At 38.6% G+C, this 23,155-nt stretch overlaps 2 protein-coding genes across 2 annotated transcripts; one reads left to right on the forward strand and one right to left on the reverse strand.

Annotated features, from left to right (window-relative positions):
* Positions 1-4,752: 4,752 nt before the first annotated feature.
* Positions 4,753-8,073, reverse strand: LOC129727729 (phenoloxidase-activating factor 3-like). The gene is made up of 6 exons (XM_055685832.1): positions 7,612-8,073; positions 6,525-6,654; positions 6,287-6,450; positions 5,998-6,212; positions 5,245-5,441; positions 4,753-5,188 (listed from the first exon to the last, which is right to left on the reverse strand). Exons 2-6 carry the CDS (start codon positions 6,601-6,603, stop codon positions 4,776-4,778), a joined length of 1,068 nt encoding a protein of 355 aa, XP_055541807.1. The 5' UTR covers positions 6,604-6,654; positions 7,612-8,073; the 3' UTR covers positions 4,753-4,775.
* A 12,826-nt stretch (positions 8,074-20,899) lies between these two features.
* On the forward strand, positions 20,900-22,763 carry LOC129728650 (serine protease inhibitor 28Dc-like). The gene has a single exon (XM_055687102.1). The coding sequence runs from the start codon at positions 21,095-21,097 to the stop codon at positions 22,640-22,642; it is 1,548 nt and encodes a 515-aa protein (XP_055543077.1). The 5' UTR covers positions 20,900-21,094; the 3' UTR covers positions 22,643-22,763.
* Positions 22,764-23,155: the final 392 nt, after the last annotated feature.

Here is a 23,155-nt window from a genome sequence, read left to right on the forward strand (position 1 = left end):
TCTCTCTTTTCTGCTTATTCTTTCGTTTGTTAGTGCAACTGGGAGTTCTATGAGTTGAATTAATATGGCCATGATGATACACTGTCAATGCTGGTTTTATTTTGGATGCTGGTTTGTATAACCAGATGATTTGTATTTTCTGGTTCATGGGTGAATTATGGGCTTAGGAAATCCTGTAGTATAGTTAACCCTAATAAATCGTAAATCGAAAATTATAAATAATAGTTTTAATGAAAAAGAGATATTTTTTATGTATTGTAAAAAACGAGAATAAGATTTTTTCAAATACTTTACTTATTTTTACGCCTATATTGGTGAACTATAACCAAGTAAGTACAGTACGATTAAGCCCAAAATCACTGAAAAATATAGTAGATAATGACGAGTCTTCCAAACTTATGATAAAGTATCACAGATTTAGATATAGTTAAAATGAAATGAAATGGAATTGAACAGAGAAGGCAATGGAATGTAGGGTGCGACAGGAAAAAATGTCAAAATGTATAGTACTACTTCAAATCTAATTCTTAACTATTTTTAGCAATAATATCGGAATTACCGAGTTCAGTTATCTTTATTAGGTTCTCTTAAACAATTGTACGCGATGTGTATTCCGGTATCGACAGCCGCGTACGCGTTATGACAGATTACAAAGTCTTTAAACTTGGATGGAATGTTCTGCAGGTTTGTGTTACAACATATACGCCCAAATTGAATAATCCAATTGGTTACGTACCAGACTTCTAGGGAACCACGAATTTCTGGACCAAACGATTATGTTTTTCAGCAGCAATCGTTGGGTCCGATTTGATCCGTGCTACGGCGTTCCATTCCGTTATAGAACTACGTATTGATCTTAAGAGAAGTTGGCTTTCACCCAGGGAAGCACTTGGTTTTTAAAATAACGATATAGGTACACTATGGTTTAAACACCAGCAAAGAAAACAGGTGGCATTTTTAAACCGTTAGACACCATCAATACAAACTTCATGGAACCCACCGAAAGTTTGATTTGGAACTTGAATATAACTTTTCCTAAAATATTCGCAAATTTCTTTAGTGAAATGAACCGGTGTGCGGTTGTAGGACACAGCATCGATGCTGAATAGCTTTCCGTCGGAGGATTAGTATTTTTTTTCTTTCTGCAACAAAAAAAAGGAATTATTTCAAAAAATTTACTCGTAGCTCCTTTACCCGCTTCGTAAACAAGTGATGTTCCTTCCTGGCTCTGAAAGATGCAAATAATGATTCCTCGCACCGATTTTATAGAAATGTTGGTTTCCTTGGCAAGTTTCCTGATGGAACGTACCGGGCTGCGATGAATCTTTGTGCGGACCAATTTGGTCACGGGTAGCGTGTAAATCGCGGACCTCCACTTTCTGGGTTCTGCTGCTAGGATCATGCTGTAGGGTTTTTTGATGCGAGAAACTATGTCCAAATGACATCCTAAAGGGTGAACACGTAATCCATTATCCATTGACAACCATACTCTATCTTTCGTCATTATTTAGATATATTGATTTATAAGAAATAGGTTTAAATACTTCAAACCTTTCCAATTGTTAGTGCAGAATAATTTTCAAAAAAAGTTTGCAAAGTTGCTTGGTTGAATAAGGCCTAAACACCCACGAGGATTCATTGAGCTCCCAACAGGAAAAAAACTGCCAAAAACACCACCCATACTTAACTAATTTATATCTCGATGATTCTTTGACGGATTTACGATATTCAGGTATCAACAAACTCGGAATGAATTCTAGTTCATTGGCAACAATAAACCTAAAAGAAACAAAATGTCAGAAAAAATTCTACGCTTTGCGAAAATGTACATTTTGACACACTCTCCTAAAATCCGGAACTTCCCAGTGTCCGTTGGTAACGCCAAGTTCTCAAGTAGTACTAGGAAACTAGGATAGTTTTCCAGTAAATTGAAACCGGTTTCGTCAAATTTGATTCATTTTTCGTGAAGTTCTGAACAATTTTTGCCTGTCTTAATCATTTTGTCTAGGCGACATCCATAAATTACGTAACGCAAAAAATACAATTTTTTGACCCCCACCCCCCATATGTAACGAAACGTAACGCAAACGCCTACCCCCCATAAAAATTACGTAACGTTGTAGAAGAATTTGCTTAATAAAAATGCTAGTTTTTGGAGGGTCTCTCCAGAGATTTTTCGTTACGTAACGCTGCTCTTACCTCCCCCCTCCCCTATGTAACAAATCGTAACGCTCAAAGATACCCACCCCTCCCCCTATGAGCGTTACGTGATTTATGGATGCCGCCCTATCCCCTGTACATTTTCTACACTGTGGAAAGAGTCGTTCATGTTTCCTGTCCACAAAAGGAGACAAACGTAATGTGGCCAATTACATCGCTTTGTGTAGGTTCCAAACTACTTGAGATTCTGGTAGGAGATATCATATTTTCTGCTTCCAAATCATACATTTCGCTGGAACAACACGGAATCTTTTCCGGGCGTTCTATTGACACGATTGTTGTTCAATATACGCAATATTGCATGCAGAACGTTGAAAATGGTGATCAAATCGACACAGAATATACTTTATACAGTATATAAAGGCCGCTTTCGACCGTGGTGACCATCGAATACTGGTGACCATCGAATACTTTAAAAGTCGTTTAAAATCTGTCCACGTGGTATGTGGATGGCCCCTAACCTGATCGTGGACATTTTCAACATACCAGATACGTGGAAACCATTTATTCAGCGATCCTTCCCACTTATTATTGTAGTATGGAACATGATTTGTTCTAGATTACCCCTTAATTCCTTTCTGAATAATTAATAAACTCAGATTTTCTTGCGCTTTGCGTTACATGCAAAGGAAGTCAAAGAAGTATGGAGTGAATTTGAAAAAATGATTCTCGGTACTGCGTACCATTTAGGCTAATATATTTTTTGTACAAATGATATTCGGTCTCGTTATGGTTATTCCGATAAGACCTTAATGAATAAACCAAGATTTAAAAAAAAACATGGTCCACTAATAATCTCGATATTTTTCAACGATATATCCCGCTTGCCTCCATATGGAGTTAGATTAGCGTATATTCAATCATACAGGACATTGACTATCAGTGCTCGAAAATGTGGTACTTAATTAAAAAAATATTTATGTGCCATCAATTCCCTTACGCCGAAGAGACCAGCTGAGATTGAAGTTCCGGAGAACGGAATTCGGACGAAATGAACCGATAATTTCGATATGTCGGAAATTCAACGGTAGAATAGGTGGATTCCCGTCTTTTGCTTTATCTTGTGAACATATTTGATTCGTGGTCTTTCTTTTTACGGGACACACTCCGCTTAATTACTTAGTTCTTAGATAGCAACCCAAGAGTTAGGAGCGCAATTTAATTCACCTGACAAAATTGTTTATGTTTCGATTGTAAATGTGTTATGTAACTTTGTAACAGTAATAATGTGAAATTGTAAGAAAAGATGTGCGGTTTTTAGGCTTTTGTTGGTATATTCGAGGCTAAAGGGAATAAACATTGAACATATTTACGTTTCATGCATTGCCTAACAAGCCAGTCGTCGTAGGTTCGAGTCTCTCGGCTCGGGAGAGACTGTTAGTGTCGTGTTAGGATCGTAGCGCTAGCCCCGCAATTGTCCTGTACACTAAACAGTCGGCTGCGAAGTCTGTGGTGCTTATTACGGGAGTCACTTCACGGTGAAATCAGAGTGAAGTGAACAAAATCTTATTACGGGACTCACGTAAGTGAGAAAAACGTCGCAAAGTGACATCTGCCGCGGAATCTGGGTTATTTTCAGTGTCATATCAGTGGAGTGAGAACGGAAAAAGCGACGTTTCGCGTGGAATTATTTCACTACCATTTTGAACGGTGAAATGATTCCACGAAGATGCCATAGGTCTTAAAGTCGATTGATTTGTGATATAATGGTAAATATTGGATTTAATCTTCAGTAACGAAACGAATCAGAATTTGATCCGTGCCTTAAAGCGGTCAAATTTTCATTTTTTTTTGCCCGATGAAAAAAATGCAACTAGTTCAGGAAATTTTCGATAACGAAAAAAACATTTTTTTTTATGTATGTCTAAAAAATTCAGAACATGTCAAGATCTGGTGTTATCCAAAAAAAAAAAGGAAAAACTGACTTTCTGGGACTTACAGATTTGAGCTGGGAAACAATCTTATTTCGCTTGTCCTATTCTCAATTTCACTTCAGTGTCAATCTCACTCCACGGAGGTGATTTTTGTCATCTCACTTGATATGGAATCGGGAATAGGTCTAAAAAAGTGAACTGAGCGTGAGAGTGAAATATATTTCACCGTAAAGTGACTCCCGTAATAAGCACCTGTGTATTAATAAACAGAAGGTTAAGTTCCGAATCGGAATGTAGCACCCAAGGTTTGGCTTTTAAGCTTTTTGGTACTGAGTTGATTAGTTTTGAAAGGTGTCCCGAAATCTTTAACGCAAGCTTTTTTTACAAAATCTCGACAAAAAGTAGAATAGTCGTATCCGAGCCACGGCCGCATGGTTTACGAAGGAATACGATAGATTTATATTTGGTTTTGAGATCTGAATTGAGTGGTTAGTTATGGTTATCTCACCATATTTTAGAATAAAAAATCATTTATTTTACATCGAAGAACATTGCCTCATCCTAATTGGTCGATTTTTCTTCACTACTTTAATAAGTTTGCGTACTTTTTTGAGTTGGGACAAAGCCTCCTCAGGTCATATTCGATAAAAAACAAATATTATACTTTTTCAAAATTTCATTTTATTCATCCACGTTCTCCACAATCCAATTCAAATAAGACATCAAATTGGTATAAACTCCTGGAGCACTTTGTTCGCCACAACTTCTCACCCCGTAGGAAACCACACCCAGCTGGTAGAAGCGCGATGTTCGATTGGAAACGTACTGCAGCGGCCCACCGGAATCACCCGCACAGCTGTCTATTGCATCGATACCTCCGGCACAAATCTGACTCTGATCCAGTCGTAAAGCCACACTGATTCGTTTCACACTCGTTGCACAATTGTCCAACGAAACTGGAGGAACGCGAGCGTAACGCAGAACGTCAAAGGAGGTGCCATTTTCCGTTAATCCCCAGCCGGAAATAATATAAAACGATGGATTGACCGACCGCTGCTCCGGAGTACCGTTGGGAATACAAATGGGGCGTACACCTGGAAGTAGATAAGGCGTTAATTTATTCCAGGTTATAGGCGCTATAGGAACGTACTGTGAGAAAATGCAACCGGACGTTCTAACCGAAGCAGTGCAATGTCATTCTTTTTATCTCTTTGACTGTGCGACGGGTGGCGGGTGATTTTTACCACTTTAATATCCTGCGGTGGATCTGCGCAGTCCATCTCGTTCTCCACGATGTTGCAATCGATTTCCTTGCTGAGGTCAAGTTCGCCTACACGCACGGAAGTGCTGAAATACAAGAAAATTAAACGGTTCACGATAGAATGTAGGCATCAGTGTGCATTTCAAGATTCGCACATGCGCGTAGATTTTTTAAGGTTAGGTTATTGGACTATTTCGGCAGTGATTTTCTTCGACTGGTTTTTGTACAATCTGATGCAAAAACCTACCAAGAAGAATCTCTGTCTAAGTAATGCTGCGAAAGGTCCCATGAAAACTACGCAAATAGGTAGTTAACAGAAGAAACTAACAAAACTGACTGTCGTCGGGTTCGTCGTTTCCACGTTTGCTTAGGGGAAAACTTTATTTAACTCAAGTGAAGACTTTACGCACTTCTGACTTATTTAGAAGCACCACAGGAGTGGTAAGAAATTCTCACATGCTCTCACATTTTATCTAGTTTGAGCTTCAGGACATATTTTTCGCTTTTGTCGACCTGTTGTCAATACAAAAGTCAATACAAAAGTCGATTAATAATCTAATTCCGCCAGATTCGCTGAATGTGCGTGCGCTTTTTTGTCCACTAATCAGCGTTTGATGTTAAAAAAAAAACTGCAGTACTTACATTGCTGCACTGTTTCTAATGCAGTGAGCGGCCGTTAGAACGTGTCGTTTGCTAATTAGCGTTCCGCCGCAAACGAATTCTTTCTTAGAGTTTTCCAGGAGCACCATCCACGGATACTCGTATAGCATTGCGATACTACCTTTAGATATCCGATTTACAGACTGCAAGCCACATTCCTTCGGATTCATTGATGTCGGACAGCAAACGCTCAGCACCTGATTGAGGAGACCCAAAAGAATGTGTAAACACTACAGTAGCAGGAGTTTCGGATTTGTAATGCGAGTCATACCTTAGCACTGTTGATTACTTCATCGTTGCACAAACTATTGGTTGCTTTCTTCCTCAGCTCCTCTGGCCAGTTACGATAAGGTGTGCTTGTGTATTGTTTGTACAGAGTGCAGTTCTGAACTGGAACACAAAATTCGTTGTACATGGTACATGACTTCAGATTTCCTGTTCAAAATATGCAAACACCAATCACTTGAGATATTTGGTTTTTATAAATTAAGTTTGTGTAGAAAACTCACGAGCTGTGACTATATCGCTCAAAAAGCTTGACAGTATCATTGATAGCGTCGCAAGCCGCCAATCTGCTAGAAACTGCATCGCGAATGCAACTTTTTCAGCAACGTGTTCTGCAGGTCACCTAAATCGACACTGAAACGAGAAACATCGAGCGGTATAATCGCTTTAACTCTACTGCTGCTGTGGAGAAGAGCTTGTGAATGCAGTGGTTCTATTGAAATATCTTGGAACAGGGGAATTTTGCCCGCTAACACAGGCTGGCGTGCAAAATTCCCTTATTCCAAACTCCGTACTTTACTTGAAGTTTCGAGAAACTAGCAGCCCTGTTTAGCATCGTGGCAGAGGGGGGACCTGAACGGTTGTGTACGATCTTTGCAGTAACGTTTTATTTTGTATCTTTAAGCTAAGAAACAACGAACAACGCAGAATAGGCTCTTATAAAAAGCCAAAAAAGAATATTGTTTTAAGATAAGTTGAACTCAAGTTATGTTACACGCTATTTGACACGATATTTTGACGACATCTACAGAATACTGTTTACCTCGCGTTTTCTTGCTGACCCGTGCAGTTGTGCACGGTTTTCGAAACAAAATTTTGTGCTGGAAAATTAAACTGCAATGCCTTCATGGCGCGCAAACCGAAATCAGTAGCATCAGCGTATATGCTAGTAAAAGTTTCAATTTTGAGTTTCATTCAATTTATATCAGAAAACCTCCATTTTTAGTGCTTAAATTTTTGTCGTCGCCTACTTCTTATTGTTTCGGTAGCTATAACATTGATAGTATATGATTCGATTGCCCAATAAATGTTATAAAGTTTTTCTGATCGTATTTATTTTGAACGAGTACAGCAGAGTACAGTTTCTTCGGGATATTAAAAAAAATTAAGAAATGAAAATAAATTATACTGAGAGTAAAATCACTGCAAGAACTCGAAGGCGACATTATATTAATATAACAATGCGTTTTTGTAATAGCATCTATTCCATTCACATTTACATACATTTCTGTTAAAAATCATCAATGAATTTAATGTATACATAACACGACGCCACCCGATCAGTATGATATCACAAATACACACACTTACCCGAAGATCGCACAAATAATTGATTCGTTGAACGATCTTTATAGTGACCGCATATAATTACGGGTTATTTGCGTTTCTCACTTCGACCACTTGAACCAACATATGATCACTTAACGATCGGTATTTTAGTTCACAATTTTTGATTCTGCAGGAGATCAATTTAAACTTGATACTAGCGGTGGTTTTGCTAATTTGCCTTCGGACACGAAAAAGCGTCAACTAGCAGTCGCTTGTTTGGAGGAACTCGAGTAAATAAGTAAGTATACATTTCAATTTTCGTCCCTCACGTCCCATTCCAGTCCAATTGATAGACCGCTTCAACGTTTAATACTGTTTCGCTGATGGGCGGGATCTTCAGCCGCTTTATTCTCGCTTATCAGGTTTGTTGTTGTTCGCGCGATAAAGCCGAACAGCACTGTTGGAGCTGTGGCTCCACTCAGCGCTTCTACGTTCCAATACATTCGAAACGCCTGTACTGTACTGGTCCATCGTCGTTTCTAGCTTTATCGCCGTTTAGTTCCGTACTTCTAGTGGGTTTTCCCAGCGATCATGAGAGTCAATAAACCAAACTGGTATAACGAGTTTTATTACAAATGGTCGTGATGTTCGAGGATTGTCCAAATTTTTCTCTAAAGTGAAAGAAGGGATAGTAAAAAAAAAGGAAAATTTTTGTAATAATAGTTCCTTGCCAGCGTATGATTCTATAATAAAAATCTTAACTTGTCAACCTAAAATAATCTAACGTCTTTGAACAGAGGACACCCTAAGCATGACGTTTACTTAACCCCGGTCCATTTGATATGCAAGAATCTGTGCAAGTGATTGACAATCTTTGCCGCCTGTGAACGGCGCATATTGTTCTCTTACTCAAATGTTGGTTTTTCCAGCATTTCTTTCTCCGACCAGCAGCCACTAGTCAGAGATCGCCCCCTTCGTTCTCTTTGGTTGGTCTGCACTCTTTTTTCGCCAGTTGTATATCATGTGTGTGGGAAAACCCAACGCACATAGGAGTATTTGAGCCAAAAAGCTGGCCAAAAGTCCAAGTCGCTCTATTTTGGTAGCAATTGAATAGATTTACATCGAAAACGTGTTATTTTCGTATAATCAACACAAAAAAGGTGATATCTATTTAAAACGTCACCCAATATATAAAATATTACTTTAAATTCGCTTGCTCCATTTTTCTAGTGTCTTTTCACACATGATATAAAACAAAGATTTGGAAATTTCCATATAAATCTTCATTTAATAAAATGTTTATTGACAGAAAAAAGAGGAACCAGGAGGAAGATTTCTCTTTTCGTATATTTACAGAAGGCTTTGACCTTTCTGTCAATGAATAAAGCTTCGACGGGACTTGCCCGGAAGGTTACTAAATCATAAAATTAATTTCACAGTATTATGGATTTTTCACGGTTGGTTTTCATAATCATTTATTTCGTAAACAATCCATGATTATTTTATACATTCAACGTTTTAAATATTGCAAAACATTTTACTTATCTTGTAGATTATGTCCTGTGAGAGAGAAAAACTATTTGACATAATTTATCAATTTCATACGCCACCCGAGCAGTAGCACGTATTTTTCAAACTGACCAATTTACTGTGAAATAACTTTGAAATGTAACAGTTTGGTTTATGTGATAAGACACCAATAGGTCATGAGCGTATGTTTTAACTGAAATTATTTAAAAATAATGGAAATCGTGTATTTTGTGTGTCGGACTTTTGGCCAACTTTTTGGGTCAAATACTCCTATGTGCAACGTTAAGCGATCGTACAATGGATTGAGTTACTGCAAGTGATAAAATGAACATGCAGATTGTTATTTTTGTGACCTATGTTGTTCATAAACACAAATGATATTTATTGAACCTATTGACGTTTTGTAAACACTCGCATCCTTGCATGTACGAACCACGACAAAATTGTGTTATTTGTATTTCTTAAATTAACAGCACATACTCGCAAAGGTAAATCAAAAGTTAGTGCTGTTTGACTAATCTCCGAAAAAAAATTCTTAGCAGTTGTTGAGTTATTCGTTTATCGAAATCATAAAATAGAATTTTGATACTTTGAATTAGAGCACGATTTCATTTATTCTAGCAGTGTTGACTGCTCGATTCCCGTTGTAAGTTTCTTGATCGTAAGTTAGCATAAACCTCGTGTTGACTTCAACAGTTTGTTTGGGAATTCCATTTCAACAACGAATTTAGGAAATTCCTATATCGAATTCTACTCGCAGATAACTTTCAATTAAAAAGATTTTTTATAGGTTGTGTTAAAAACACCGTTGTGCCGTATACGATGCGAAATGACAATTTGAACAACATTTTTAGGTAGGAAGAGTTTGTCAAAAGTCGAAAGTCAAAAGTCAAAACTCTCAAGTTGAAAATTAACAGTTAAAAACCAGAAGTCAGAGACAAACATTAAAAGTCAAAAGTTAATACTCAAAAGTCCAAGTGTAGAGTTTAAAGTACCACTTACTTTACTTTTATGACGACAGATCGTTGAGATCCTAGGCCGAATCCAGAATACGCCTCCGCAAAACTCGGTTTTGGGCTGCTCCTCTCCAGTCTACATCCGCTGCTCCGGCATCCTCATCGACAGCACACATCCAGTGCGTGCGAGGTCTGCCTCGAAGTCGTCGGTTTCTATACGGTTCTCTGCTAAATATCATCTTTTCCGGTGGCTCATACTTTAACCTACCGTGTTTCATCAGCTTGACAATATCACCGTGTTTGTTTACTTCGTACAGCTCGTGATTCATGCGCTTGCGCCACTCCCAATTTTCTAGTTTGCAACCGAGTATTGATTGCAGGATTCTACGCTCGAAGATCCCAAGCGCCCGTCGATCGGCCTCTTTCCACGTCCACGATTCATGTCCGTAGAGCGCCATCGGGAAGATCAGAGTCCTATAGAGCGCAAACCTTTTACGGGTCTGTAGGCTACGGGACCTAAGCTGGCTACGCAATTAGTAATAAGCCCTATTCGCTGCCGCAATCCGTCTCTTAACCTCGCAGCTCACCTCGTTGTCACATGTCACGAGACGGTTGCGTTTCATTGTATCGTACGGCTTAAAAGTCAATAAACAGATCGAGTCTATGTTCCTTCTTGTAGATAGGGCATATGAGACCTTCCAACCAGTCCGTAGGTAGTTGTTCCTCAGAGCATACCATTAGAATAGTCTGGTGAATTGCACTACACAGCCGATCGCTCCCAACTTTGAAAAGTTCGGCCGGTAAGCCGTTCTTCCCAGCGGCTTTGTGGTTCTTCAGTTCTTTGCAAGCATTCTCACCTCGTACAGTGTGGGCTCACAGCTTGTCCGTCCTCCCCAATTTCTATCCTGTTCCCCTCGACGACTCTCCTATCGTTCAACACCACTTCAAAATGTTGCTTCCAACGCCTGGCCACCTGCGATGTATCGGTAATATATGTAATATATGTCATGCCTATCACTTCTCGCGCTATTTCGCTGACCGCATTATGGATGATTCCACTGCTCGTTCAGGTCCACTCCAGATCCGGCTTTCAACTATCCGAGTATACTCTGCAGTAGCTCCTTCCGCTGATAACCTCTGGATGTCCAGACGTATCTTCCTCGCCGATTTCGATTTAAATATGTTGGATAACCGGGCGCCAATCTTGCCTACTACGAGATAGTGATAGGAGTCAATGTTTGGCCCTCGAAAGGACCGCACCTCTATGACGTCTAAATGTGGCATGTTGTCGTTGTCGTTGGTGGTAGAGTGAAGGTTTTCTCTACCTACCACGGGACGAAAAAACTCCTCTCGTCCGATGTGTGCGTTCATATCTACGATGACGACCTTTATGTCATGTTGTGGACACTCTCCATACGTTTTCTTGAGAAGCTCATAAAACCTCTTTTTTACGTCATCGGTTCAGTCGCTGTTTGAACCGCCCCTAACCTGGGGAACAGACGCTCAGGCAAGCTGCTCTCCAAGGAGAACAACTCCTCCTTACCTGTCAGCATACGATCAAGTTCCCAGCGGCTCACCGTTCTTCCCTTGGTTGCTCGTATCCCAGTCGGTACCACATGGAGGTAGGGATAGGAGTTGCTGGGCATTATGCTATGGACCACACTGGGGTCTATTTTATGCCAACTAGTACGAATGTACTGCTGGTACGCACTGCCCAGCCGTTCACCAACCAGAGTTCAAAGTATAGAGTCTTAACTCTAAAGTCTAACAACTACAGCAGGCTTGTAAATGGTCACGGCATAGCGACTTTTCACTGCGATTATCGTCTTCTTTTTCTTCTGACGATGGCAAGGTACGCTGACTAAATACATTCTTGAACAAACATGTCAATCGAGTACTCGCCACCACGACGTTTTTTCCTCAAACATTTTTGGACATTTTTTCTAGAAATGAGAGTTACGAACGTTGTGCGTAATAATTGTAATAATATTTCCCAACATAAATAGAACGAAGTAGACAGAAATAGGCCAAAAATTGATGCGGGAGTATCAATTGACCATCTGTTCTTTGTGTGAAGGGCGACGGTTGTTCTAAATTTACGAGGGAAAACCTACTGCGACGCACACTAAGGAAGCGAAATCAAATGAAAGTGTTGACCGTTTGCAAACCTGATCCAGAGTATAAAGTCTAGAGTGTAAAGTTTACAGTCTAAAGTCTAGAGTCTAAAGGCAAGAGTCTAAAGTCGAGTGTTCAAAGTCTGGAGTCTGAAGTCTTAGGTTTGAGTCTTAAGTCTCTAGTCTAAAGTCTAAGATTTAAAGTCTAAAGCCTAAAGTCCAAAGTCTGAAGCTAAAGCCTAGAGGCTTAAATCTTAAAGTATTAGGTTTAACGCAGAGCTCCGAAATCTCACATTCAATGCTTGGAATACACCTGAAATGAAGCTAACTGTACACTCACTCTCACCCTCTGCAGTGATACTGAATTGAATCTAGTTACCCTTACCCCAAATTTAACGTTCTACTGATTCGGCTGGTGTTACTTTTTGTCATGTTTTGGCATTCATTCGTTCAAGAAAGTAATGAATGCTATCAAACTTATAGCGCCCATTTAGTTTCGTCAGGCTACAGCAAGCATTGGGTGCTCTACAGGATGAAGCATGATTCTTTAAATTAGTGTTACTATAAAACCATTTTACAAGAAACCAATGGCTAATAGTTATTTCAGCACCAGGAATTGAAAATTCACAATAAATCCAGCGAATTGATAGAATTTTGAACAGAGACTTCAGTTAAGCAAGCGCAAAGTAGTTGACATTTGAACTAACGAGAGATTCACACCGCTATCGGCACGGTATAAAGTTTTTGTCAGAGCATGCTGTATGAGGGATAGAATAGAATGAAATAGCTGGAAATATTGTACTATGAATGCTCTTATTATTCGCCTTCACACAGTTCGGTTACTTTTTCCAAACTCTGGTTTAACATCTAAAGTCTCTAGTCGTAAGTCTAGAGTTATAAGTCTAAAGATTAAAATCTAAATTCAAAAGTCAAAAGTGTAAAGTCCAAAGTTTAAGGTCTAAAGTCTGAAGTCTAAAGTTTAAAGTTGAAAGTCTTAAGTCTAAATTCTGAAGTCTAAAGGCTAAAGTCTAAAATCTAAGGTCTAAGGTCTAAAGTCTAAATTTTAAAGTCTATAAGTCTAAAAGTCTACAGTCTAAATTCTAAAGTCCAAATATAGCTTAGCTTAGCTTAGCTTGACTGACTGCACATATCAATGGTTGCACTCCGTGATTGATCCGAATCAGTAAAATTGTACAGTGAATCAACTAAATGGGGTTGGGAGTGACCGACCATTCTCAGTGTACAAGTTTTAGTGAATCAATACTTTGAAGGATCAATAACGACGCCGGCCACGTCCTTGCAATCAGGTAGGAAGAGGTAAGGGATGTTAGTGTGGCCCTTGCTATTTGGAGACCGTGTTTACCTCTGCATCTCCACAAAGGTCACCGGAAGGAGGTTTTCGTTAGTAGGGGAGGGCTCGTTGGATCAGGATTCACTTTGATAAGTGATGCGATCATACATATAACTCCTATCCGTCTCTATTTAGCTATTTTCGGTTTATTCTATAGTCAGCCGGCTGACTAGAGAACACACAATTAGCTTATTTATATCTGGTACCGGTTTAGACCAAGAAACATTACCAATGCCTTTGGGGCCGCGCACAGGTGTGCATGGTTTATTTCAATGGAGCACAAAATTGACCGATTTTTACAATATAATGTTATTGGAGCCACGCATATACTACCACAGATGTGGATCTGATTTAAACTAATAAACCATAAGAAGGCCAATCACGAGTACCAGAAACACAGAAACGCACGTCGATTAATGCGGCTCTTTCGAAGGTATACTTTGCGTAGCCATTAGATTATTCAAGATATTCATAAACCGAACGAAACCTACTCCGATTAGCGACACGCTTATATCAAAGCAATTGGTGAACAATCTTCGGCTAAACGGACAGCCCGAGACCGAGTTTATTTCTGAATCTCTACTACTGTGGCGGAAAGAAAGGTTTGTGTTGTCATGTCTTCACGATATTTGACGGAATCGAACACCGCTGCGCGCGGTGCTCGCTAATTAAGAGAATATCTTTCTTGACAAACACCGCGATCCTATGTGAATGACGCGCGCGAAAATCATATACAACCCAAAGCATCTAAGTATTTATATAAGTGACTAATAATTCTGAACAGCTTCAAGAAAGCAAGCGCACTTCGGCAGAGGCGGTCCTTTATAAGATTTACATCGCGTAGCTATTAAATTAATCTCGATATTTATCAACCAGACAAAACCTATTTCGGTTTGCAACGTGATTAAATAAAACCGACGAACGAGCAGTCTCCGACTAAACGGTCAACGTAAGACATGAATAAATAAGACACATCGGGAAGTCACTACACTCTGAAAACCCTTAGATATGCTTAACAAACCAGAACCGAAGACGCGTTTACACCGGAGCGTTATGCACGGCAGCACTATTCCCTTATACCGACGCAGACGCGCAGGGACACGATGTTTCGCACCGGTTCTCTCTTTTAATAAATAAACTATGATACCTACTGAGTATAGAAACTGGCAAAGTTTCATGCCTCTAAAGCCTAAAAACTAGAAAAAATGCAAATATGCATATCAAACAAAACAAAGTGCTAAGTTTATTAACAAAAATCCAAAACAATCGCAATCAAAATTTAGTTTTCGTGGACTATCGTCAGCCCGACCAAAACGGTTACAGTATAATTAAATAAAAATTGTTTATGTGAATTACAATTGCCCAAAAGCTAGGAAAGTCATAAAATAAAAGCATAGAACTAAGTGAAATGTCTGTAACCGACCAGTTAGGGCATGGTAGGCGATAGGATCGAATACTTGACGAGCGCGATATTAAATTTTCAAACTATTTTTAAACTATATTGTAAATTGCCTATTTTGTCTTGTAAAAGTGTCATGCATTAATAAAAGTGTCATTCTATTAATCAATCTACATAGCTGGCAACCCCGGGTCACTGGTCTACACCAAATAAAAACAAAAAAAAAATTTTTGTTGCTATGTTTCTAGACCCCCCCCCCCCCCGTGGTACTAAGAGGAAGAATTATTCATGTACTAGGTTCTCTGCCGACATGAATAAACCACGTACCAGAGACATGGAAACAAGCAGCCAATGTATTATATATGAAATATCTTATTCGCCGAAAACCACTCGAACAACGCCAACACACATACTATCGAACAATTGAACCAAGCAATCGAACGAAGAAAAAAAAGCAGCGTTGATAACATCAAATTTGCACACACAAGCAAACGGGAGCTATGCAGAGTGTTTACCTGATAGACTTCGACTAAACTGCATGTATTAATTATTAGTCTTGTGCGAGTTCAATGATTTATGGCACAATTCGGCATCACTGATTATAGCAAAACAAATTCCAATAAGATTTCGTTCAGTTGGAATATTTTCACATTGTGTGGGAAATGACAAGACGAATATGAGTGTAAGTAAACAACATTAAATGGATAAAAAGGAATACTTAGCTTTTGGGCTTTTCAGATGTTCAGCTGAGAATACTATTTCTCAAGACGAGAAACACTTGTGAAATATTTTTTCTTTGGTATAGAATGGTTTATTATTTTTTTTGCCAAATACGTCACTGTTAGTTTCTTATTCTCGCTCGCACACTAACACCTCACACCGTCACCGTCACCGAGGTAACGAAAAAAGAGTAGAAAACAAGCCGAAAGAAACACATCTTTAAATTCAATTTTCGCTTGTAAGACAGCTTGTTTTGGACGAACTTTACACATATCACACGCGGCGATCCGAACTAGAGAACCCTACATATATTTAACGATATATTAACACAAAAATCACTGAAAATTCACTAGTTATCGGAACGATTGAAAAGCACGTTGCAGCCGGCCATACTGTGCTGCCCGTCTAAATTCTAAAGTCTAAATATAAAGTCTAAAGCCTAAGTCTAGAGTCTTGAGTCGAAAGTCTAAAGTCTAAAACCTAAAGTCCAAATTCTAAAGTCTAAAGCCTAAAGTCAAAGTCAAAAATTCAAAGTGTTAAGTCTGACGGTCTAAAATTTGAAGTCTAAAGTAAAAAGTCTAAAGTCTAAAATCTAAAGTGTAAAATCAAGAGTCTTGAATTTAACGTGTGAAGTGTGAAATTTACAGTCTTAAGTCTCAAGTCTAAAGTCTAAAGTCAAAAGTCTAAGGTCTAAAGTCTAAAGTATAAAGTCTAAAATCTAAAGTCTAAAAGATTAAAAGTCTACAGTCTAAAGCCTAAAGTCTAGAGTCCTAAGTCGAAAGTCTTAAGTCTAAAATCGAAAGTCTAAAGTATAGAGTCTGAAGTCTCAAGTCTTAAGTCCAAAGTCTAAAACCTAAAGTCTAAAGTATAAAATCTAAAGTGTGAAGTCTATGGTCTAAAGTCTGAAATCTAAAGTCTAAAGTCTTTAGTCGAAAGTCCAAAGTAAAAAAATTAAAATGTAAAGTCTGACGGTTTAAAGTTTGAACTCTGAAGTCTAAAGTCTAAAAACAAAATTTCAAAGTCTCAAGTCTTAAGTCTAAAGTGTAAACTCAAAGTCTAGAACCTAAAATCTAAAATTTTAAGTGTAAAGTGTGAAATCTTAGGTCTAAAATCTAAAGTTTTAAGTCTCATGTCTAAAGTCTAAAGTTTAACGCCTAAATCCTAAAGTTTGAAGTCTAAGGTCCAAAACCTAAAGCCGATAGCCTAAAATCTAAAGTTTGGAGACTAAGGTCTAAAGTTTGAAGTCTTCAATCTGAAGGCCAAAATCTAATGTCTAAAATCTAAGTCGAAAAACTTAGGTCTAAAGTCTAAACACTAAAGTCCAAAGTTTAAATTTTAAAGTCAAAATCTAAAGTGTAAAGCCTAAGGTCTTAAGTTTGAAGTCTATGAACTAAAGTCTAAAGTTTAAAATTTAAGTTAAAAGTCTAAGGTCTAAAGTCTAAAACCTTAAGTTTAAAGTGTAAAGTCAAAAGTCTAAAGTCTTTAGTTTGAAGTCTGAAATCTAAAGTCTGAGTTTAGATTTCAGACTTCAAACTGTAGACTTTAGACTAGAAATGTTTAAAGTCTAGAGTCTTATGTCTAAATTTAAGAGTTTAACATCCAAAGTCTAAATCTAAAGCGTAAAGTCTAAGGTATAAAGTCTGAAGTTTCAAATCTGTAGTTTACAGTCTGAAGTCTAATGTTTGAAGTCTAATGTCTGATGTCTAAAGTCTGATGTCGGATAGCTATAGTCTACAGCCTATAATCCGAAGACTACATTTTAGTGCCTAAATTATATAGTCTGAAATCAAAGTTGGAAATCGAAAATCGAAGATCACAAATTGAATGTTAGAACAACCTAACTATGAATCGATAATCACAAATTGCCAATCGAATATTCAACATTGAAAACAACTGGAAACCATAAATCGAATGTCGAAAGTAAAACGGTAATTTTCTGGCCAAATGACGAAAGTCTTAGAGAAAATTAAACATTAGAAGTCAGCAGAAGAATAGTATTTATAAAAATTAAAAGACAAACACCATTCAGCAAGAAAAACAATTCTTTTAAACTTTGCTTACCAATAACATAGGTACATCAGGGAAATAAACCAGCTCATCCTTTGTGGCACGTTTTATTTTGCATATTAGTGGTATGTTACCGCAGACTTCGCCAAAATGGGAAAATTCCGATTCGTCATACTGTGCTAATTTCCGTTGTAATTCAACGGAAGAAGAACGAAAGCAAAAAATAACAGGAGGGTTGTGTGCAAAGCCACGACCGCAAGGTTGAAGTAGAATACTTTTACAAGAAAGATAACGCGGCTGCTAGCGTGTCAGTCATTTTTTCTAGTAAATAAACGTTGACTAATCAGATCAATCGAATTTTGCGCTTCAACAAGGATTGACCATTTTCAATAATATAGTAAGTTGCTTGTCATGGTTGGGGCTTGACAATTTTTAAATTTTTAGATGAAATTTTTTCGGATGTCGTGGTCATGACTGAAGGAAAAGATAATTCAGTACGTTCTGAGACACGGAAATAAAGTAAAATTTATAACTTTTACAAATTTAAAAATGTAAATTAACTCAAGAGAAAACATAAACGTTTTAATCATCATGTTTTTTTTTTGCATCCTGAAAAGGACAATTTGTTGTTCAATTTAGTATCGGATAAGATGCCGATTACATCTTTGCGTTATCACTGACAGTGCGAACAAAGTATTCGTTGTGATGAAGTAAAGAGTGAAATGCTAATATAACACTCAAAACTAGACGGCTCACGTGTTGTCAAAATGAGTCAACTTTTCATTGAATGTCCACTATCGCACAGAGACTGCATTTCACTAAAGTGCCTCACTGCATCAGCAGCTATCGATGCTGAGATCCGCTGCAACTAGTGCGCTATTCATTGCTACGTCACAGCTGTGGCCGCTTTCCGCCATCGCTGGTATCCACTACACTGCTAGTGCTGCTGCTAAGGGAGGACGACTGCTGTTGTCGCTGTCTAGAACTATTATGAGCGGCTTCGGCTGAAACTGGCTCTTTTATAGGCCAAATAGCATGTTTAAAATTGCAAGGTATATGATTCTGTCGACCGTGCTTGGGAAGCAATCATATAACGACCAATCAGAGGTCGAATTTTTCGTTTTGACATGGCTTGACTATTTTCAATAGTACAATAGTGTGAATAATAAAATTACAATTATCTTCTTTTGGGAAGAATCTTAGAAGATTTTCCAATCTATTGCTGCAAGAACGAAGGAAATTCATCGAATACTAACCGATTTATTAGCATTTGAAATTGGACATATTTTTCACTTTTTTCGGTTTTAGATTTTCATTTCACATCCCTATGTAGTTGAACTTCCTGAGAGAAGTATTCTACTTCAAAATTGGATTTCCTGATGGCAATCTTCATGCTGCCCCAACACGGGGGGAATAATGGCTGTCTGGCGACACACGCTGAGAAAAACCGCGCTGCTCCTGAGACGTGGTGACCAACCACAGGGCTATTGCTGCTGCAAAGGAAGGACGACTGCTGTTGTCGCTGTACACACGCTGAGAAAAACCGCGCTGCTCCTGAGACGTGGTGACCAACCACAGAGCTAGTGCTGCAGCTAAGGAAGGACGACTGCTGTTGTCGCTGTCTAGAACTATTATGAGCGGCTCCGGCTGAAACAGGCTCTTATATATGCCAAATAGCATGTTTTGAATTGCAAGGTATATGATCCTGTCGACCGTGCTTGGGAAGCAAGCATATAACGACCAATCAGAGGTCGAATTTTCCGTTTTGACAAGGCTTGACTATTTTCAATAGTACAATAGTGTGAATAATGAAATTATAATTATCTTATTTTGGGAAGAATCTTAGAAGATTTTCCAATCTATTGCTGCAAGAACGAAGGAAATCCATCGAATACTAACCGATTTATTAGCATTTGAAATTGGACATATTTTTCACTTTTTTCGGTTTTAGATTTTCATTTCACATCCCTATGTAGCCGAACTTCCTGAGAGAAGTATTCTACTTCAAAAGGGATTAAGTATCATTGCGTATATGAGATAATACATGCCGTTTTTGTTTTGCATTCTTCAGGAATCCACAAAAAGAAATAACGTCAATCAATCGAATATCAATTGAAAAGGTTGTTAAATAATTTATTGACTGTGTTGGAATGTTGTTCGCTGCGTCAAACAACAATAACGAAAATGTCTTCTGGAACTCTCGTATGTCCCAATGGATCATATCAAATGTAAATATAATTATAAATTGTTTATTCACATTACGTTTTCGATATAGATTACATGGGAATTTAGCAAACGAATAAGAACTATCGAGAAAAGGAAAACGAATGTTTTTTGGCGTACGACAGTGTGCACATGCACAGTGTCAAAAAACATTTGATTTGATATACAATAGGTGGGACTTGTTAATGCGTTCAATACAAATGTCACATTTATTTCTGTTTTGTAGCAAACCCACTAAAATAAATTCACAATCGAAGTAAGCATGCAATTAAATTAAAAAAAAAGGTCGTAAAAAGTGCATATTTATCTTGCAAATTCGAGTTAATCATTATATTGCAATTAATTTCTTCAGATGTTTTTTATTCATTTAAACGAGTTGTTGGGTTGTCACGAAACTTCTTCAGCTGGTTTTTTGTTCTGAATCGTATGATCTCAGTTTTTTCGTTCAAGACGATCTTACGAATCTTCATTGGGATTTGGGTCCGGTAATTGAAGAGAGTGTGAGAGCGTTGATTTGATGTTGTAGAGTGGCTCGCTTCAGTTAACTTCTAAGAAAATTTTTGATTGTTTTTTAAAACGAACTTTCCATCTCGCTTTTCCAAAATATCCAGATACATGAATCGGTTAATAGTAGAATTTTTAGGGTACTAAACTCAGGACTTCATTACAAGTTACGAAGAGTTACGCCGAATCCTTTAGATCAATTAAAGTTCGTTTGTACGAATAGTTTTCTGACGTTGGTTTTTGGGAATATGAAGTATTTATGTTTATAATCAATATATTAGGTATTCGTGGTAGTTTAACTGACAAATCTCTAGCTAAACTGGTGTTGTAATATTTGAGCAAGAGCTCTACGGATAACTTTCCAATACCGTGCACCTCCAATTACTATTTAATAACTGCCATCGGTGCCTTACGGTTGCAGAAATGCCGTGTGAAGAAGCCGGCTGCCCTGGCACTGTGTGTGGGTAGTTCTTCTAGTATGCGTTCGTGGGTAGCGTAGATTTTGTCGTCCGACTTGTTCAGCTGCCGACGGTCGGCGCCAAGTTCAGTCGAAGCTTATGTGCGAAGCAAACAAGAAGTGCCAAGTGCTTACTAGAAACGATCACTTTCAGACAGGTGTGATAGGGTTGCGGAATAATCTTCTGATCGTGCGTACAATTGATCGATTGTACTTCCGATCTAGTGCCATTTACGAAGACTGATTTTTAGTGTTAATTGAAATATGTTAGGTGCGGTAGTATTAGTCTTACTGTCAGTATTTAGTACGATCGATGCTCAGAATAGCTCACCGCTAGTGAAGGCACCATCTAGAACGCAATTGAACCCATACCGTGTGCAATGGTATCAACTCAAACCTAATCAGCCCCAGGCTCAGCAGCAGCCACAACAATTGCCCGTGTCGTCAGTACAGCAGCAACAACAGCAGCAACAGCAGCAGCAGGCGCAACAACAACAGCAGGGGCAAAGTTTTAGTGCCCCATCTCCTAGTCAAGGTCAACCACAGTTCCAGTATGATGCAGCATCTTTTACCGTCACTGATCTGGCCAGAAGAATCGGTACGGTTTTGGGCCAGCAAAGTAACGCAGCAGTGTTTTCTCCAGTTAGTATAGCTTGTGCTCTCTCGCTTTTGCTGCTTGCGGCAGACAAAGAAACCAAACGGGAACTGTTACAAGTGTTGAATTTTCCTCCGGACAAAACGCAACGTAATGGTATTCATCATCAGTATGGGAAAATGCTTCGAGAGGTAGCCTCATCGGCTCCGGATGTTTATCCAATCCCATGGCGCCAAACGGACCGCTGCAATGAATATGATGACGAGGATGATTTTCAGCAAGAAATTCAAATAATTCATTTGGCAAATGCCATCTTTGTCAAGCGGGATCTTGCGTTGAACGGAAGGTACGTAGAATTATCGCAAAAGTTCTACAACAGCACAGTAAACCAGATGGATTTTGCTAATAATCCTCAGCAGTCAGCATCTAGTATAAACCAGTGGGCGAGTGATAATACGTATGGGAAAATTAATCAAATTGTGTCAAGCTACATTAACACTGATACTCAAATGATCGTCGCGAATGCGCTATACTTTAAAGGTCTGTGGAAGGAAGCGTTCGAAAAACAAGCAACCAGTTATAAGAAGTTCTACCCAGACGGTTATGCCAATCCATCGACGGTGAAGGAAGTTCTATCGATGGCTGTCATAGGATGTTTCCCATATTACGACGCAGTTCAGTATGATGCAAAAATTGTCGGGCTGCCTTACCAGGGTGACAAAACTGCTCTCTACATAATCATACCAAACAACTCAAGTCGCGCAAAGTTGCAACGTTTCCAAAGCACTTTGACGGGTAAAGATATTGGCGATATGGTAGTCAAAATGACTGTCAGAAAAGTGCTGATCCAAATGCCGAAAATGAAAATCTCCAACACGATTAATCTCAGAGACGTGCTGCAGAAGCTGAATCTTCGCACTATTTTTAGCCCAACGAGTAGTGATCTGTCGGGGATGCTAGATCAAACTGATCGCAACAGGAATGGGTTTCAAGACAACCCTCTTCGGATGCCACTTTACGCGAGTGAGATTATTCACAAGGTAGAACTGGAGATCAATGAGAAAGGAACGGAAGGCGGCGCCGTCACGGCGTCTACGATCTTCCGATCGCTACCGTCGGTTACCGTACGGATCGACACACCGTTTCTGATGTTGTTGGGGCATGACGCCACCAGGCTGCCGTTATTCTATGGAAGTATCTATGACCCTTCCAGTTAGTATGAGTATCGGGTAGAGAGAGTGTGTGTGTATGTTTGTGCGTGCATGTATGACTTTATCGTGTGTTTATTATTTTGTCAATAAAGGCATCGCGTAGAATGTTTTTTTTAAACTGTTAAAATTATATTATTATTGAGTGAAATGGTCACTTGAGAAAAGCTAGAATGTAAAGTTTAATCTGTTGAATGGTTTGAATGCTTGCATCTTATGGAAATAATGAGATTTTCCTTTTTTGAGAAGTGAGGTAAAAATGGTAAAGCAAGACGACGCAACCGGTCTTACAAAAGAAAATTCACTACAGTAACGTATCTAGTGAAGTGATGCGCTAAACTCAACGGGAAGAATCTTAAATCCGAATTATCATCCTTAAGGGAGTTATCTTATTAGGCTTCACAAATGTTTTTTAATTTTTTTTCGAGATGAAAAAAGCGAAAAAGAGAAATAACCTGTTTTTTGAAGGTGTGCCTAAGAGAGATATTCAATGCTACCGTCTGCTGGGGTGAGGTTATACCA

Source organism: Wyeomyia smithii, chromosome 3 (genome assembly GCF_029784165.1).
Source record: "Wyeomyia smithii strain HCP4-BCI-WySm-NY-G18 chromosome 3, ASM2978416v1, whole genome shotgun sequence".
Lineage (NCBI taxonomy): Eukaryota > Metazoa > Arthropoda > Insecta > Diptera > Culicidae > Wyeomyia > Wyeomyia smithii.